This window comes from Diabrotica virgifera, chromosome 5 (assembly GCF_917563875.1).
Source record: "Diabrotica virgifera virgifera chromosome 5, PGI_DIABVI_V3a".
In the NCBI taxonomy this organism is placed as follows: Eukaryota; Metazoa; Arthropoda; class Insecta; order Coleoptera; family Chrysomelidae; genus Diabrotica; species Diabrotica virgifera.
Window position 1 is genome coordinate 35,253,377 of NC_065447.1, and position 19,990 is coordinate 35,273,366.

The window sequence follows — 19,990 nt, forward strand, 5'->3', positions numbered from 1 at the left end:
TCACGATGAGGTAGCTGCATGGCGAGTTCCACCCGCCCACTATGAGATGTATGTAATCTTCTGCATCGAAATTGATTTAGAGATTTGGGATACTATGAAAACGCAAATATTATACCAGCCTTCCTATATTTTAAAATTTTTCTGACAGCAACATCTCTAATACGTTAACATGAATCTGTTAACATACAAATTTGAATGACTTCTGGGTGTGCAAATTAAGCATTGTCTTAAATAACTTTATTGCTAATAATTGATGAGACATTACTCGGAAAATCTCTCGAGGCCTGTATTAATTTCCATAGATGCCTGGCTGAGTTTTTATCTCAAACCTCATACGAGAATATACTTGTCTTGTAATACAAACTCAGCTAAAATCTTTAAGCTTTCACAAGGATCAGTTGTAGCTACATAGAATGCGGTTCGCTGTCGTGAACCAACGTGTTTGTGTCATCTACTCTGGACTTTTCTCTGCCAAACTTTGAGAACATATTCCATCTCAAATTAATATTATTATAATAATTGGAGAAAACTATATAATTATATAGTTTGAATAAATACTGTTGATCTGGACTTAGATAATTTTCGTTTACAAGAGGCAGGGTAGCTTCTATGGGTTTAAATTTAATAACAGGCATTTTTGCGCAATTGGGAAGAGGGGATCCAATCAGCTCAGAATATGAATAGGGACCTTTTGTGTGGGCATCTAGTTTTTGCAGCAAATATCGCAAGGCAAGTTCAATAGCGTGCAACGGGCATACATTTCGCTGTAATGGTTTATGCACTCGCCTTTCTGTAATTCCGATGATTCCACCTTCCAGCCGTATTGACATTTGTACCATCACATCCTGTAACACTTAAACTGCTTAGATCTATATTATGACTTTGTAAATAATAATAGATATTCCTTCGACAATATCTATGACACGAGACTGGTTAAGAGCTAAGTACCCAAAATATAAATTACCGGGTCCTTCTATTAAAGCTACATGGTCTTCAGTTTTCATAATTCGTCTCGCGTTTCCGAAGACCATGGTTTGATATTTTCTTTCATCACAGTATAGCCCTTTAATTGACTTGTTTAAATTTTTATTCTCGCTCTGGAGTTGCCGCCTGTTTTCCTTAACTCCTCTCCGAATTTTATTTTTGTCGATGACCAGCGTTGTATTATCTTTGAAAATTTAGTTTAGACCTTCTAAAACGCCATTTAAAAGCTTCAGTATTTTTTCCTGTCGACTGTATTATCTTTCTTTCGCTTAACAATAGAATATGACAACAGAAGCTTTTTTAATAGCCCCTAGCATTTTTTTTAACAAAATAAAAATTCTTTAAGGGCCGGGGGGACCGGTTAATTACTTTTTAAACCGGCCCAAATTTGATATAGGATTATATAAATAGTATTTCCAACTTTTAGTCACTAGCCTTGTACAAGAATTTAAAAAAAATTTTGACCCAAAAAAAATTTTAAGGGCCAGGGGGCCCGGTTAATTATTTTTTAAACCGGCCCAAATTTGGTATAGGATTATATAAATACTAGTCACAACTTTTGGCAACTAGCCGTATAGAAAAAGTAGAAAAAAAATTTTTCGGCCCGGCCTAAGGAAGAAGGAGAGTGTCATGGTTGAAGAATTTAAGGGACTGGTTTAAATGTAGTTCTATAGAATTCTTCAGAGCAGCGGTAGAGAGACGGCACTTAAAGAAGAAGAAACATAAAACACTTTATTGAAATTGTTCAAATTATATTTAGTCCAGGGCGCATCTGTTTTGAGATGGACGTTGAGAGGTGACTCATATTCTTTTGCAGAAATTGCTTGGAATTAACTATGATCTGTTCACAATTTCTTGAGAGCTCGCTACAAGTTTGACCCTCATTAGAGAAGATAAGTAATATGAAATACAGAGAGGATAAGTAATATGATACAATAACAAAAGCCAACCTAAAAACTCGCAGTTTAAGATGTTTTCTACTAACCCACCTTGTATCTGAAGGAATACAATAGAGTTGTAAAGCTGATAATCCGATTTTGGGTAAAAATTACCAACCAGTGTCGTAGAGAATATGATTAAGACATTTATTTGAACTAAATAAATAATAATATAATTGTATTCTTGTTTCAATAAAATTTCTTTATTTTATTCAAAAATAAAAAGTTACTTGCAATTTGTAAAGAAACATATATTTAATTATTACCATAGACGTAGGTATATATTAACATAGAGTGAGCCTACGCTCCGCGCTTCCTGACAAGATCTCATGGACTGGTTTGGTGCTATTTCTTTCTAACACATTGTATCGAGAAACTAAAATGACATTAGGTGTGAGTATAGGCACGGAAAGGGAGGACTACCGTCGCAGCTTTACTATCCATACAAGTGAAACAGCACTGAGCCAAATAAAAAAGATGGTGTCGTCACTTCGCTCTGAATGACAATATGTCTATGATAATATATAAGTTTATGATTAATACCTATTTTTAAATTATACAAATTACGATTACAAAACTAGTCAAATTCAAAATAAACAAAATCATCTTCGGAATCCGAGTCGTCTTGCAGGTTATTAATTAGCGGGTGTGTCTCTACCGTAGTCTAAATTACGTTATCAAAATCCCACATTATTTTTGGTTCTTCTTCTATTACATGTCTTCTGCATCTCACTAGTTTTGTTCTGTAATATGTTGAAAAGACTCAACAATTCACGTACAGCTTGTATTTTATATAACGTATTTTTTCTAGCCACAGAACTTTTCATTTGTTCCCAAATGAGTTCAATTGGATTTAATTCGCAGTGGTACTGTGGAAGTCTAATAACTATGATGTTTCGCCTTTTCGCCATTTTGTCAACTACGTATTTCTTGAACTAAGATTTGTGGTGCCGGGCAATTTTTAAAGTTCTGCTTTAACCATTCCATCTTCGTAAGGCAGAGACTTATACCGCAGCCAGTCAAGGATATCCTGTTCCTTCCACGCAGTCGTTAGAAGTCTTTCTAGTAGTCGTGAATGATAAGGTGCATTATCTAATAATATAATTGAATTTGGTGCTATATGTTCAATCATCTGCTCAAAATACTCTTCGAAAACATCAGTTGTCATTTCCTCGCGATAGTCTTTTGTGCTTTTGGATTGAAATTCCAACAAACCATGCTTAACAAATCCTTTTTCACTACTAATGTGAGAAATTATTATCTTTACCAGAAGACGGGGAAATACCAGTAGACCAACCTTCCATAAAGGCTTGCCTGGAGCTTGATATATTTTAATCTGACCACATTTTTGTTAGACTATGACCTGAGTTTACCCACGTTTCTTCCTGATAGTAGATTTTCCTTCCTTTATCCCGGAATTTTCGTATGAATCTTAGATAATTTGTTGTCCAACATATTATCTCTTCCAGGTCGATCAAAAGTGATTTTTGGTCTGATTTCTTCCACCAGAAATTTAATTCTTTTAAAACTTGCCACAATTTGGTTCGTCCGATATGAGGCAAATCCGGGTCGTCTATAACATCTTGTTTAAGTTGTTAATTTTGTTTAAGTTGGTAAGTATTTCTATTTTTGAAAAAAAAAATCCATGGATTTTTCTTTGAATGCCCTTTTTGACAAATTCATCAATTTCAATAGGCTTTTTCCCCTCTTTAATTGTTCGTTTGTATTTGGGTTAGCTATACCTTACTTTTTTCTTTGTGATAGGAACCTGTAACTACATTGTTGACTCCCCTACGCCCGTCATGTTGGCACATGATCGTCGATTGGTCCGTCGATTATGTTCCGAGCAGTGTTTCTGGGATTCTGAGAAACTAGAGCATGGTGAACGTTCAGGATAATAGTCTTCTCTCTTGGTGAATATACACACTTACTGACTGTACGCAACAGTACCGGTGTAAAAATTGATGATGATGTGCGTATATGTTCGTAGGAATATGGAAAAAAATCTACTCCCGCACTGCACAAAGTTCGCAAAACATATATTCGAGACGCTAATTACTGCCGTATTTTATTCAAAATAGAATATCAATAAACGTTTTGGAAAGGAAGATAAAATGTAAATCTTCGTTAATTTTAATGAATAAACACTTCCGGAACCTCCGCCTATGATTTTACTAGTTTCACGACAGTTTTATGACTTTGAGGCAAATTTTGTGCTCTCAAGAATATATGAACGGACCATAATATAATAATGATTAAGTTATCCTCCCACTCAAAAAGCCCCGGAACATTGTTTAAATAATCAATATGTCAAAAAATGAAGGAAAAAGGCGATTTTTTCTTCGTTTTTTGATTATAACTTTAAAAGTATTCACTTCCCAGAAAAGTTGTATTATTAAATTTTCTACAATATAGGATTGGTTGAAAATTTTAAAAATTGTCACCCTTGTTGCAAAATAGCAATAACTGCGAAAAAAACCATAAAAAATAAGTATTCGCATTTTACGTTTTTCAACTATTTCTGCTACACATAGGACATTCATATTTTACCTAGAAAAACTTTATGATATAATAAAACAATACTGTAAATTTTATTAAGATCGGCTCAATATATTTTGCAAAATTCATTTCGTAATCCAGCTTTCGCAAAAAAAAATCATTTTTTCAAAATGTTGTAGGACTAAAAATAAAGCAGATAGCAAGTTGAATTTTTTTTTCATATATAAGATTACTGTACCTTTCATCTGCAATTCGCAAAATTAGAATCGGTTAACTACCACGGCGTCAGGAATTTTTTTAAATAAACATTAATTTTTGGTGCTACGCTTATTTATCTAATATATTATTTTCTTACTCTATATTTTGTTGTATTTTAATATTTTAATTCCACAAAAATCAACCTAATTTGATACTTGAATTTTTGAAGCCCTTGACAGCCACTTGATTTTTTTTTTGCATATAGAATAATACTGTACCTTTCATTTGCAACTTGCAAAATTAAAATCGGTTAACTACCACGGCGTCAGGAATTTTTTTAAATAAACATTAATTTTTGGTACTACGCACAGGACAGTGGTGTCCGATTCACACAAGTTGATTTCCACCATAATTTCTCCCAATCTTTATCTAATACTTTTCTTACTCTATATTTTGTTGTATTTTAATATTTTAATTCCACAAAAATCAAACTAATTTGATTATTCTTTGTGAAATATTGTTTAAACTAGTGCATATGTTTAAACAATTGCATATGTTTAAAAATAATAAACTTTTATTCCCCAAGTTAAAATATATGAACAAAGAAAGTTTTTGCTAAAAAACTGTTATTTCAAGAGTATGCGTTTTTATTTTGCAATAAACAAATTTATTTATTTATATCGAAATGTACTATATACTAAAAAAAAATTAAAATTAAAAAATTAAAAAAAAAAAAAAAATTAAAATTAAAATTAAAATTAAAAATTAAAAATTAAAATTAAAAAAATTAAAATTAAAAAATTAAAATTAAAAATTAAAATAGCTATGATGATTGCCAACCTCCGTAGCGGAGATGGCACCTGAAGAAGAAGAAGTACTATAAATTAAAATTTACCAATCATTATCAAAGGTCATTGGAATGCACAATCAGAGCAAACGTATCCGCTGTCCTGCGCGTAGCACCAAAAATTAATGTTTATTTAAAAAAATTCCTGACGTCGTGGTAGTTAACCGATTTTAATTTTGCAAATTGCAAATGAAAGATACAGTATACTTCTATATGTAAAAAAAGCGGTTCAAGCGGCTGTCAAGTGCTATTTTCAGTCCTGCAACATTTTGAAAAAATGAAAATTTTTTGCGAAAGCTGGATTGCAAAATTTATTTTGCAAAATCTAATACACTGATCTTAATGAAATTTACAGTATTGTTTTAGTATATCAAATATTTGTTTTAGGTGAAATATGAAGGTCCTAAGTGTAGCACAAATGTTTGCAAACCGTAAAATGCGAATACTTGTTTTTTTATGTTTTTTTCGCAATGAATGCTATCTTGCAACAAGGGTGACAAATTTTAAAATTTTTAACTAATCCTATATTGTAGGAAATTTAAATACGCAACTTTTATATCAGTTCAACTTTTTTCTAAAATGGATACTTTTAAAGTTATAATCAAAAAACGAAGAAAAAACTCGAATTTTTGCAAAAAATATGAGTCATCTCTCAACATCCAAACATACTAATATTTTTACAGATGCGCCCTGGTCTAATTAGTTAATATCGAAAATATAGTCTCACCGTTAGGGATCTTCGCACTTCAGCTGGTAGAAATAGATCATTGACTGTCTTGCCAACAGGAATATCATTAACAAACCTTAGTAATTTAAAGTTTAAATGATCGATATTTTGATCAGTTTTTAATGGCACTATCTGCTTCATATCTATGTCATTGACAAAATCTGTGATTAAATTGTCGTTAATTACCATGTGCTCAAATTTGTAGTGTCCTAAAAAATAGACAATTTTATAACAGTAGTTAAGGTTTTTAATAATAGGAAATGAAAATGAGAGACATCTTATATTTCAATTCAAAAATCCACGAGGAAAAAGTTTCCTGTAGTTGGCTGTATATCATATTACAAAAAACAAGTAGGATCCTTCATAAAAGGCAGATTTATTAAAATTCCCTAAAAAGGGCTACATCACAGAACTAGTTTTCGATCTGATAACAGATCATCATCAGTGCTGACACAATGCTGACCATTCTTATTGCTTATTGGTTAGCATGTCAGCATTTCGTCAGCACTGATGATGATTTGTTATCAGATCGAAAACTAGTTCTGTGATGTAGCTGTTTTTAGGGAATTTTAATAAATATACCATTTATAAAGGAGTTTACTTGTTTTTTTTTATATTTCAATTCGTTCAGAGAGGACCATCATCCTCTTATGTACGTTTCACCCTCTTCAGGAATCATCGGAGAGGCTTCTATGGAGGAGAAATAATCTGTATTATGAACAAAAAGCTGTCATAAGAATAAATATTTTAAAAACTAATAAAATAAAAATCAAAAGAGGTGTCAGACAGGGCTCTGTCTTGTCACCATCACTGTTTAATGCATACTCAGAGGAAATATTCAAAAAAGCATTAGAAGATGAAGTAGCAGGCATAAAAATAAGTGACCTACGCACAAGTCCTGTAGTCGGTACAGTTCGGCTATTCCTATTCCGTTCCGTGGAACCTTAGGTTCGTTTTACGGCTACTGCTTGCGTAAATTTCTCGCCCGTGGAGCCGTAGCCTTATAGTGAAATTAGATATGCTGATAATACAATACTAATAGCAGAAACTATTGCAGATCTACAAGGAAGTTTATGTAAGGTTGTTGCAACGAATGAAAAATCTGGTCTGTCACTAAACATAAAGAAAACAAAATTCATGGTCATATCTTCTTCCTCTTCTTCTTCTTTTTATATAGACATTACTCTGTCTGTTTTTCAATGTGCCTCCAGTAAGTTGTCATTCCATCTTTTTCGTGGTCTTCCCACTGATCGTCTTCCTATTGGGGAACCGTCTCTGGCCGTCCTTACTTCTCTATTTGTTGTCATTCGGCTTATGTGGTCGTTCCATTCTACTCTTCTGCTTTTCACCCAGTTATTAATGTTGTCCACCTTGCATCTCCTTCGTATATCTGCACTTCTAGCTCTATGCCACAGCGTCTTACCATCGATTTTTCGCAATGTTTTCATCTCTGCTGTTTCTAGCATTCTTTTTGTCCTTTCTGTATCAGGTCGTGTTTCTGCCGCATATGTCATTATTGGTCTGATGACTGCTTTGTAAATTCTGCCTTTCACTTCTTTTCCGATGTTTTTATTTCTCCATATTGTTTCATTCAGGCAACCTGCGGCTCCGTTTGCTTTATTCACCTGATCTTCCACTTCTGTTTCGAGCTTTCCGTAGCTGCATAGTGTGATGCCTAGATATTTAAACTCCATGACCTGTTCTATTATTTGACCCTCCAGCTCTAATTTACACCTTATTAGATCTGCTGTTATAACCATGCATTTTTTTTTGGGGAAATTAACATGTTAAATTTTCATTTTAACATCAATCTACACGTAAAAAATAAGACGATAGAACAAGTTCAGAAATATAACTATTTAGAGACAAACATTAATGAAACAAACGATTATACCAAAGAAATCAGAGTTAGAATAGAAAAGGCTAGAATTGCATTCAATAATATGAAATAAATATTATGTAGTAGAGACCTCAGCCTAAATCTTAGAAAACGAGCAGAAAGTGGTATTCTGTATGTATTTTATGTATTTTCTGTTCTTTTGCATGGTGTGGAGACGTGGACTCTTAATAAAGAATGTCTAGAGTGTATAGATTGGAATCATCTTAAATGTGGACATATCGAAGAAAGCTGAGAAACTCTTGACAGACAGAATAACCAATGAAGAAATACTAAGAGGAATGGAGAACAGCAGGGAGATGCTGAATTCCATCAAAATAAGAAAACTACAATATCCGGGTCATACAATACGTGGTGACAGATATGAATTCCTAAAATTAATAATTCAGGGAAAGATTCAAAGGAAGCCGCAGCATATGTAGAAGAAAATTGTCCTGGCTGAGAAACCTGGACGCAGCTCAACTGAACTCTTTCGGGCTGTAGTGTCAAAAGTCAGAATAGCAATCATGATTGCCAACCTTCGTCGCGGAAATGGTACGTAAAGAACAAGGAGAAGCTTATCTGCAGAGCAGACCATAGACCTTACGACTCTTTCGAAATTTTTATATGACTTACCTTTTATCAAGCCTTTGTTTAAAGGAATTGATTTTTCAACCCATTCTTTTGTATTAAATCCTTGCAACGAATTAGTAACTAAGTTTTCATCTATGGATAATTTATTTTGAACTAATATTGGTTTTTTAAACTTAACTACACTATCGATATCAGTATCGCTAGTTGTAAGGACTATTTTGGGGTAGACATCAGAGAAGTTTATATGGTTTATGAATCCCGACACTGCTAGATTTCCTTTTACATAAACCTAAAATAAGTAAATATTATAAATAAATTAAAAACGGGCCTCCTATATCAACTGTTTTTGCTTCAGTTTACTATAGTAAGACGATAATTAAAGCAATATACGAAGTGCTTCTGCCAGTTCATTTATAACATATGGACTGGATGTATTTAACCTAGCGTTATAAAAAGTTATGAGTGATTCGGAATTAAACTTAAAGGGTATGATGTGTACCCTTAGTATATTTATGTAAGTACAAATAATGGCGTAATATTCTGGTGATATCGAAATGAAGCAGTTGAAACTTTCACACGTATCAAAGACGCCGGCTACATCAAGAATGCAGCAAAATACCTAGGGGTTCAGCGTGAAACTATAGAAACGGTAGAAAAATTCTGCTAATTGGGGTCACTGGTATACAACAGGGAGTTGGAATTATAGTTGATAACAATTCTCGGAAAGCCGTTTGTAACTTTGTTCCCTACTCTGATCGAATATTAATGCTGTCTCTCAACCCTCATTTAAATCGTAAAATAAATATAATCCAAGTATATGCACCCACTGCAGACAAGGATGAAGACACCATAGAGACCTTCTATGAACAAATTGGCAATGTCTTAAAGCTAACTAAAAGACATGACATAAATATTATAATGGGCGATTTGAACGCTAAAGTCGGTCAAGGAGAAGTGGAGAATTGTGTGGGCCGATATGGACTCGGGGAAAGAAATGAACGTGGCGATAAGCTTGTTGATTTCTGTATCAATGAGGAACTCATAATTGCAAATACCTTGTTCAAACTTCCTAAACGTAGACTATATACATGGAAGTGACCAGCTGACAATAACAACAAAATAGTCAGAAATCAAATAGATTATATTATTATCGTCAACAGAAGATATAGAAATTCTATAATATCATCTAAAACTTATCCAGGAGCGGACATATCCTCCGATCACAACCCGGTTGTTTTGTCTATGAGAGTGAAACTAAAAAGGTAAAGAGCTCTAGCTCCAATAAAATCATGGATACAAGGCAGCTCAAACAAGACAAGACCTATGCGGAAACGAAATTTAAAATAAACGAGAACTTAAGGACAGTCAAAGAAGATAGTGTGGAAACTCTGACTGTTGACCAAAAATGGGGAAAAATTCAACATAATTTAGTATCAGTTGGAAAAGAAACCCTCAAACCACTTGGAGAAAAAACAAAATCTTGGATGACAGCAGAAATTCTTGAACTTATGAAAGAACGAAGAAAACATAAAACAAAACACCCGAATAAATACAAAGAAATTCAGAAAAACATCAGAAAGAACATCGAGAGGCAAAAGAGAGGTGGCTCTCCGACAGATGCAAAGAAATAGAAGACCTGGATAAAAAGTATGACAGCTTTAATTTACACAAAAAAATCAAAGAAATGACAGGTTCTAGAAAAAGCACAAGAACGATTACCCTTAAAAATGATAAAGGGGATATTATTACTAACGTGAAGGAGAGATTGTGTCAAAGGACCAATAATTACATCCAACAACTCTTTAATGATGAAAGAGGAGAACTGTCATTAGAAATCACAGAGGATACCGGACCACCAATATTAAGAGACGAAGTCATCTATGCCATTAAAAACACGAAAGAGGGTAAAGCTACTGGACCAGATGATGTGCCCATCGAATTATTAAAACTTATTGATGAAGATGGTATTGATGTAATGGTTGAAATCTTTAATCTAATATATCAGACTGCCACAATCCCCAGACAATGGCTGCAATCGACCTTTGTAGCAATTCCCAAAAAGTCAAGTGCAACAACCTGCTCGGATCACAGAACAATATCTTTAATGAGTCACACACTTAAAACATTTTTGAAAATAATACACAGTAGAATTGTTAAAACTCTCGAATATGAAATCAGTGACACACAATTTGGCTTTAGAAATGGTATGAGCACACGAGATGCTTTGTTCGGCTTGAATGTGCTGGCTGAGAGATGCATGGACATGAATCAGGATATGTACTTATGTTTTGTAGACTTTGAAAAGGCATTTGATAAAGTTCAACATAAAAAGCTTGTAGATATATTAAAAAGCAAAAATCTTGACAGTCGTGACATGAAAATTATATCTAATATATATTGGAATCAAACTGCCAAGGTTAGAGTTGACAACCAGGATACCCAAGATATCAAAATACAGAGAGGAGTCCGTCAGGGTTGCGTGCTATCTCCACTACTTTTCAATGTCTACAGTGAAGCGGTATTTCAAGAAGCGCTCTCAGATTTAATAGAAGGTATATCTATCAATGGAGAAGTTTTGAACAACTTACGTTTTGCAGACGATACAGTAATAATAACAGATAACAACAATGATTTACAGAGCGTAATGCAACGCCTTAATGAACGCTGTCATGAGTACGGAATGAAGATGTATTTAAAGAAAACTAAATGCATGATCATAACTAAATCAGCACACATAAACATCCAATTAACTATTGAAGATACTGTGATTGAGAGTGTGGATAACTACAAATACTTAGGAACATGGATAACATCAAATGTAGACCAAACCAAAGAAATTAAGACACGTATTGAAATAACACGTGCATCATTCATTAAACTTAAAATGTTTCTTTGTTGTCGGGATATAAGGTTAGAAGCTAAGGATGGCTTGGAAGCGTGGACGTTGAAACAAGTCCATTTGAATAAGTTGGCCGCCTTTGAATTTTGGTGTTACAGAAGAATCCTACGAATATCATGGATTCAAAGAATGTCGAACATGGAAGTAACTAGAAGGATAGGAAATCAACCGGAAATAATACTAACTATCAAAAGACGAAAACTTGAGTACTTGGGACATGTGATGAGAGGGCAAAAATACTCATTATTACAACTTATTATGCAAGGCAAAATCCGAGGAAAGCGAAATGTGGGAAGACGAAGAACATCCTGGCTTAAGAACTTACGGGAATGGTTCGAATGCAGTAGTGCAGAGCTATTTAGAGCGGCAGTCAACAGGGTCCGCATTGCCATGATGATTTCCAACCTTCGATAGAAGATGGAACTTAAAGAAGAAGAAGGTATACTGCAAAAAAAACAGCACATCCAAAGGAATAAGAAAGAGATTATGCGTGGCTAATCGCTGTTATTTTGACCTAAACCCTCAACTAAGAGCGAGATATATGTCAAGGGCAACAAAGTGCAAACTTTATAAAACAATAATACTTCCATTGCTCACGTAGGAATGGGTTACTAAGAATCTTTGAAAGAAAAGTATTGAGAACCATACATGGTGGAGATACAATTTCAAACTCTAGAGACTTTTTGGTGATGCCGATATTATGGAAACCATCAAAATAAACCACCTAAGATGGATGGGCCACGCTATGCGGATGGATGAAAGTAATTCTGCTAAAATAACTATGCTAAATAGGCCGGTCGTAAGAAGAAGAAGGGACGATTTAAATTCAGATATCTGGACGATAAGCAGTAGAATAGAATAGAAATATGCTTTTTTGTCACTGAATATTTTCACAATTTTATTGACAAAGCAGTCAAAAGAAAAATAATATCAATAACAAATAACAAATAAAATTTACAAAAATTAGATAAATCGTCAATATACAGTATATAAGATATAAAAGCAAAGACAAAAACAATTTATTGCAAAATTTATATAAATTGCAATTTCCTTCCTTGTGTGCACCTATCATGGATATTCTTGTCCAATGTTCCATCTTGTGAAATTTTCAGCCCCAAGTATTTATATTCCTGACAGTGATTAATTATTTCATACATATATTCCTTTTTTCTTGTATTCACTTCTAAACTCCAGTTCCGGTGCTCTTCTATGATTTTGCGAGTCATATATTCAATGTCGTGATAATCCTGGGATGAGAATCTGATCATCCCCAAAACACAGAGCGCATAGCATGTTATCATCATTTAGCGGTATACCCATATTCTTACATTTCCTTTTCCAGGATTTTAAAACTTGCTCCAAATATATTTTAAATAGCTTCGGCGATACACAGCAGCCCTGTTTCAGACCCTTATTCACTTCAAAAACTTGACGAGATTTCCTTGCCTAGCTTAACTTGTGCTATATTGTGGTGGTATAGATTTTTTACAGCTTTAATGAGGTTCAGACTAATGTTGGTTTTTTCGAGGGCTTCCCAAAGTTTACTTTGTGGTATTTCCCATATTGTAGCGTTATAAATTAATAATACCTGAAGCTCTTTATCACCCTTCTTCTTTATATTTAAATATGAAATACAAATTAAAAGTATAGTAATCGATAACAATATCAAATCATACTTACTGGTTCTTTAAACACCGTATCATTGGTCAAGAGTATATCCTTATTTTTGTATGCTAAATTTTTGAATACCTTGTCGATATTTTTATCATTCACTCTGCCTTGTATATTTAGGAATTTGATGTAGGGTAATCTACTAAAGACAATATCACCTAAAAGCAAATAATATTTACGTATTATAATATAAGGGGAAAATGCATTTTAATGCATGCTACGTATAAATAGCCTCGCTTGCATTTGTACCTACTCGACCTACTCGTTCGATTTTAACCTTCCGATGACCAAACTTTTTTTGTTACACGGATGACCAAGGGGAGAAAAATGACCCCAGGTCAAAAATGACAATTAACAAAAAAATGAAGTTTTTTTTTTATTTTTTTTTGCATGGACTTTATGTCATTCAGCCACTCACAACATGAGTATTAGTGTCATGTGTAGTGTGTATGTTGAGTAAGTGTCTTGTTACTTTGCAAAGTCGACATCATTAGCGTAAAACTACTTGGAATTACACATAATGGACGGTATTTTACTAAACATCAACTTCAGAATATATTTTTTATTCGTAAAATATAGGGATTTTTTTTTATTTCAAAATATGAGGATATCTAGCATGATATTAAAGTCAAATAAAAAAAATAATGAGTTAAAAATTGAAAATACTTTTGAATTTATTAAAGAAAAACTTACGCTGGGGTCACAATTTCCCCCGCTTGGTCATCCGAAGGTTAAATGAAAATCATTGAAAACATCACTCAAGCACTATGTGTTTATAGCTTTGTTTAACAATAAAAAAATAAATATTTAGCTATGCAAATAATCAAACCGATATAATTTAACTTAAACTTTCAAATGCGGTAAGCATAATTACTATTTTATTTTTTAATCAAAAGTTATTCGGGTTCAAACATTGCAACTTTTCGATTTTTTGAAAGTTTAAGCGCGTTTATCTCGAAAACTATGCATCCTACGAAAAAACTTGTCAGAACATTTTTTGCTTATAATGGCCCAAAAAATACAAAACTATGTTTTGTTTTGCGAGAAATCGCTGTTATGCAATTCCTCAAGTTCTTTATTTATAACAATTTTATCGACATCCGGATCAACTGTTACCCAAAAAATTCGCGTTCTACGGGTCAAAATATATACAAAACTTGGGTAAGTCCATCTGAATAAAGGAGGCAGTTGTACCCCTCCCTGGCGACAGGACTATACGTCAAAGAATGATTAAATAGTCATTTGGGCAGTGGGCAGTGTTGTTACATGGCCCCGAGACATGGATTCTAAAGACTGACATGATCAAGCGCCTAGAGGAGTTTGAGATGTGGTTACATAGAATAATTCGCTGAATACCCTGCACAGAAATGCAGACCAACGAAGTTATGTTAAATTAAGCAAATGCCGCTCGTAAGTTATTAAAACCTATTAAAATAAGTAACATTTCATATCTAGGGTATGTTCTTATAGGAGACGGTACAGAGTCCTTCAGCTTATCATGAAGTTAAAGTTGAGAATCGTAGAGGAATTAAAAGGAATCAGATATCATGGCTCAAGAACATTCGAGATTGGTCACGAATACGTAGTGCCGAACAACTGTTCCGATAAGCTGTAGATCGCAAATAACTCTCCAATGTAATTTGCTCTCCAACGTTTGGGGGACCGAATATAGCACCGAGGAAAGGAGAAGAAGTCTCCAAGTAGAGATTAAATCGATAGGATCGATCTTATTAAATTAATAAAAAAGGAGTACCTGCCGCGAAACTTAGCTTTTGTGATATATACAGTAAAATACAGTATGCGGCAAAATAAACAGTACTGAAATGAATATTGAAGTGTTTATGATTATTTATATATCTATAATACATGATATAGCCTTGCAAACATCATTCACGACGACGCACTTTCCCGATAAAACAGATGTTAAAGATGCCCTCTGGCCAGTGGCGGATCTACGGGGAGGGAAATTGAGGAAATTTTCACCCTAACAAGGTCCAAAGTTAAAGAAAAAAAAATTGTTCAAATATAAAAATATATTAGCTCACATGAAACCGAAACCACAGAAAGAAAAATTCAACCCAATAAACACTTTAGTTAGGAAAATTAAGGGAACTTATGCCCGGTTGCACCAACAGATCTTAAGCTTAAGTCGAGAATATCATAAGAATTAACACAATATAATTATAATATATTACAATAAGAATACCATAATATAATAATAGATATAATTGATAATAAGGTAAGAATCTAAAATTATGGTGCAACGTAAGTGATACTCAAGGAGGCCCTATCTATAAGTAGAGCTTAGCTAAGTTGGAGCTTAAGATCTGTTGGTGCAACCAGGCATTAATGCCTTTAAGTTATTATTTATGTATTTTATGTAATCTGAGTTTATCTTTTTTATGTCTTTTGGTTGGTTTTTTATTGGAAGTTCCCCCTAAAGCAAATTTCCCCTCCCAAGAAAAATGCCTAGATCCGCCACTGCCTCTGGCACGAAAAAAATCTTTAATTCTAGTCCTCAATTACGAAATGGCAGACGGTTACCCCTTCAGCATTCCCCATATGTACGCATCTGGTGGCGTTAGTTCTGGTGAGTCGCAGTTCCAAAAATGATCGCACAGTATTCGAAGAGACTCCCTGGCAGTGTGACAGGTTATCCCATCCTGCTGAAACCATTGTTGATTTTAAGCTTAGACCATTTTCGTGACCTTTTCCGTATGGCCGAAAATACATTGCATTGCAGAAAAATCAATAATAATAATAATAATAGTCTTCCGTTTTATACCACTGTGGCTTTGGGAGTATAGCAGGGTAGTCTGCTATATCTAGGGCCTACGGTATACAACGAAGGTAACAGGGCCAGTGCTACGCTTCAATCGCCTATTATTACCCCTAGTTTTACCCAAGGTACTCATTTTATTCAGGCTGAGTCGACCTGGGGCCTATAGACATTTTTTAAAAATGTCTAGTTGTTCTTGCCGGCGGTAAAATTTGAACTCCGGACCACCGGCACGCGAGCCAAGCACGCTACCACTTAGCTACGGCGGCCCTACGCAGAAAAATCGATCCACTAAAAATTTGGTCATTTTTGATGTTTTGAATTTCCTAAACCTGTTGTCCGATTTAAGTGATTTTTTACCACATTATAGCCTTACCCATTGACGATATCGATGTAATAATATTGTTGCTAGACGGTTAATCTGTCATTGTATACCGGGTGTACGAATCAAACTGTGTTTTTTTCTGAAAGTTCGCATCACCCTGTGGACTACTATAGCATTTATAAAATACTGAAATTAAAACTCAACTATAGCCTTAGGTTTTCTTAACATTTTGTCTTTCGATTCATTCGATTATGTTGAATAATAAAAAAGTTAGGTACTTTAACAACTGGCCATGTTCGTCATCAGTACAGGGTGTTTCTAAATAAGTGCGACAAACTTTAAGGGGTAATTTTACATGAAAAAATAATGCCAATTTGCTTTACAATCATATGTCCGCACACGCTTTGTTTCCGAGATACGGGATGTTCAATTTTTTTTTACAAACTGACGATTTATTTATTGCTTTAAAACCAGTTGAGATATGCAGATCAAATTCGGTGGGTTTTAAACCGTAGTTATTGCACATTTTTTTACATACAATTAAGAATTTTATATTCACCATTGGCGTGCGTACGGGTAATATTAACGGTCATAATACCCGTTTGCACGCCTGTGGTGAATATTAAATTTTTAATTGTATGTCAAAAAATGTGCAATAACTACGCCTTAAAACACACCGAATTTGAATTGCACATCTCAACTGGTTTTAAAGCAATAAGTAAATCATCAGTTTGTAAATAAAAATTGAACATCCTGTATCTCGGAAACCAAGCGTTTTCGAACATATGATTATAAAGCAAATTGTCATTATTTTGTGATGTACAATAACCCCATAAAGTTTTGCGCAAATATTTTAGAAACACCCTGTACTGATGACGAACATGGCCAGTTGTTAAAGTACCTAACTTTTTTATTATCCAACATAAGCGAATGAATCGAAAGACAAAATGTTAAGAAAACCTGAGGCTATAGTTGGGTTTTAATTTTAGTATTTTATAAATGCCAGAATAGGCCACAGGGTGATGCGAACTTTGAGAAAAAAAAACACAGTTTGATTCGTACACCCGGTATACAATGATAGTTTGACTGTCTAGCAACAATATTATTACAGATATATTATCAATGAATAAGGCTATAAAGTGCTAAAAAATCACTTAAATCGGACAACAGGTTTAGGAAATTCGAAACATCAAAATTGACCAAATTTTTAGTGGATCGATTTTTTTGCACCGCAGTGTAGTACTCCACTATAAAAGTTTTTCTGCAAAACTAAGAAACATCCTGAAGTATCTAACATTAACATGATATTGACAAACGTTACAACAACGTTCAGAAACCACTCAATACGTTTCGGCACATGACACATACAAATTTGAGGCATACGAATTTCAGTAGGTACTGTTTATTTTGCCGCATACCGTATAACTTACTTAAAATACGATAATTTCTGTTGGAAACAGATATAACTTTCAACATGTCTGGTACTGACATCCCATGCATCTTGTTTTTAATAAACGCCTTAACAAATTCCACATTTCCTTGTACGTGTAAAGGTCCTCTAATAGTTTGATTGTTTTCCTTGGTGAGTATGTCTTCCAATGGTACGTCGTTAAGTTGTTTGATTTCGACCAATTTTTCCACAGTTATACCGTTCTCGAATGATTTATTTCCAGTAAAAACTACATCTGAATTATTTTTGAAGACAACCTGTTTAACAAAGTCGTTCCAATCTACGGAGCTTAATTTATGTATTTTTATAGACGGAACCAATAAATCAGTCTGAAAATAACAGATAACATACATTTTGTTAACGCTTGGGTTAAATTATTAAAATATAATACATAGTCAATGAAAACAAATATTATTGTTTAAATATTTTTAAAATATATAAATATGTATTTGTGGAAATAAATGATAAAAAATTTATATGGCTGACATTAGACAATGATGTCATTAGTCTTAAGCCTTATGAAGATCTGATAAGGGCATGACAATAGAGAGTTATTGCCAACGTCTTTTAAGTCGGCCTGTAATAAAAGATCCTTTATTTTGACATATAAGCATGCGCAGTATTGCGTCTTTTATTTTTGTCCTTTAATAAAATACAGGCCGCCTGTATTTAAGGAAAATTTGAGGACACATTTCTTTAAAAGTTCCTTTATTTTGACATAACGTGTCAAAAAAGTAAAGAGAGGCCTATCTTCACTTTTCACTTGTATTTTGAATTTATCTTGTCGGTTCTTTGGATTGATAATTTATGTATTGTGGAATTGATATTTGATTAAACTTTTATCATTAAAGTTGTATGTTGGGTTTTATTTATTAAAAAGAACTCTAAGGGCCGGTATTTCAACAGCTACTTAAGCTTTTGCTTAGCTAAGCCTGTGTCAAAAGTTAAGGAGAAGCTTAAGCTAGATGCCGTATTTCCATCATTTTCTTAACTAAACTGGTCCTCAATTGTAACGTTAATTGGTTTGGTACCTCTGAATACGTCAAAATGCCAGAATTAGCTGTTCCGAGGTAAAAACCACGACTGTTGACATTTAATTTAAACTTGTCATCTAGATCTGTGTCATTTACTTTGCGATTTTTGAATTTTTAGTTAGTACATATTTGTGTTATTAGTTAGTATAAAAGTAGTGTACTTATTTTCTTTAGTTATATGTTTCTGTTATTTTGCGTAAGCAAAAGCAATAGATCCGTATTTGTACTTTACCCTTTACAACAATCCCTTTTAACAACATGTCCTGCCTTGTCGTCTCCCCCCAGGTCTTCTTTGGTCTTCCTCTCCTACTCCTTCCAGGAATCTGCACTTCAGCAATTCTTCGTATTGGGTGATTAGCGTCTCGACGTTGAACGTTAATCACCCAATACGAAGAATAGCTGCAGGAATAGCAGGAATCTGCACTTCAGCTCCTGACCTTATTCAACATTTATGGTGAGCATGTCATGAGGAAGAATCGGTCTTGGGTGGGCAGCGTTTGGAAAACTGAGAGAAACTTTTAAAAGTGAGTTACCCACATGTCTAAAGAGAAAGGTATTCGATCAGTGCGTCCTCCCAGTCTTGGCGTACGGATCAGAAACACTTACCTTAACTAAAGCCTCGGCTACCAAACTAAGAGTCACGCAGAGAAGAATGGAGCGGTCAATGTTAGGAATAACTCTGCGAGACAAAATCAGAAACGAAGAAATCAGGAGAAGAACAAAGGTGACTGACGTCATCGAGAGGATAGCCAGGTTGAAGTGGAGATGGGCAGGACACGTAGCCAGAATGACAGATGGGCGATGGACGAAGAGGTTATGGGAATGGAGGCCAAGAGAAGACAAGAGAAGCCTCGGTCGACCGCCTACAAGATGGACTGACGACTTAAGAAAGGTAAATAAAAACTGGATGAGGGCGGCGCAGGATAGATGGGGTTGGAAACGAGGGGAGGAGGCCTATGTTCAGCAGTGGACTTTTGAGGCTGGATGATGATGATGATGATGTCATGAGGATGGTTTAAGAAGGATGGGCCGGTGGAGTAACAGTAGCTGGTAAGAAAATCTCCAATTTAAGATTTACTGATGACACTACACTTATAGCAGCAAATGAGCAAGAAATTGTTGATCTCCTGCGATGAGCTGAGTACGAAAGCCATAAAGTTGGTCTGAAA

General features: G+C 34.3%; 1 protein-coding gene across 2 annotated transcripts in view; it reads right to left on the reverse strand.

The window, feature by feature from the left end:
* Nucleotides 1-19,990, reverse strand: part of LOC126885674 (uncharacterized) — a 228,615-nt gene that overhangs the window by 26,408 nt on the left and 182,217 nt on the right. For both annotated transcript variants that reach the window (XM_050652369.1, XM_050652368.1), the window contains exons 16-19: nt 17,768-18,116; nt 13,243-13,391; nt 8,706-8,952; nt 6,194-6,402 (exon numbers count right to left, since the gene is read on the reverse strand). In XM_050652369.1, coding sequence (XP_050508326.1) covers nt 6,194-6,402; nt 8,706-8,952; nt 13,243-13,391; nt 17,768-18,116 — 954 coding nt within the window. The remainder of the gene's footprint in view (nt 1-6,193; nt 6,403-8,705; nt 8,953-13,242; nt 13,392-17,767; nt 18,117-19,990) is intronic.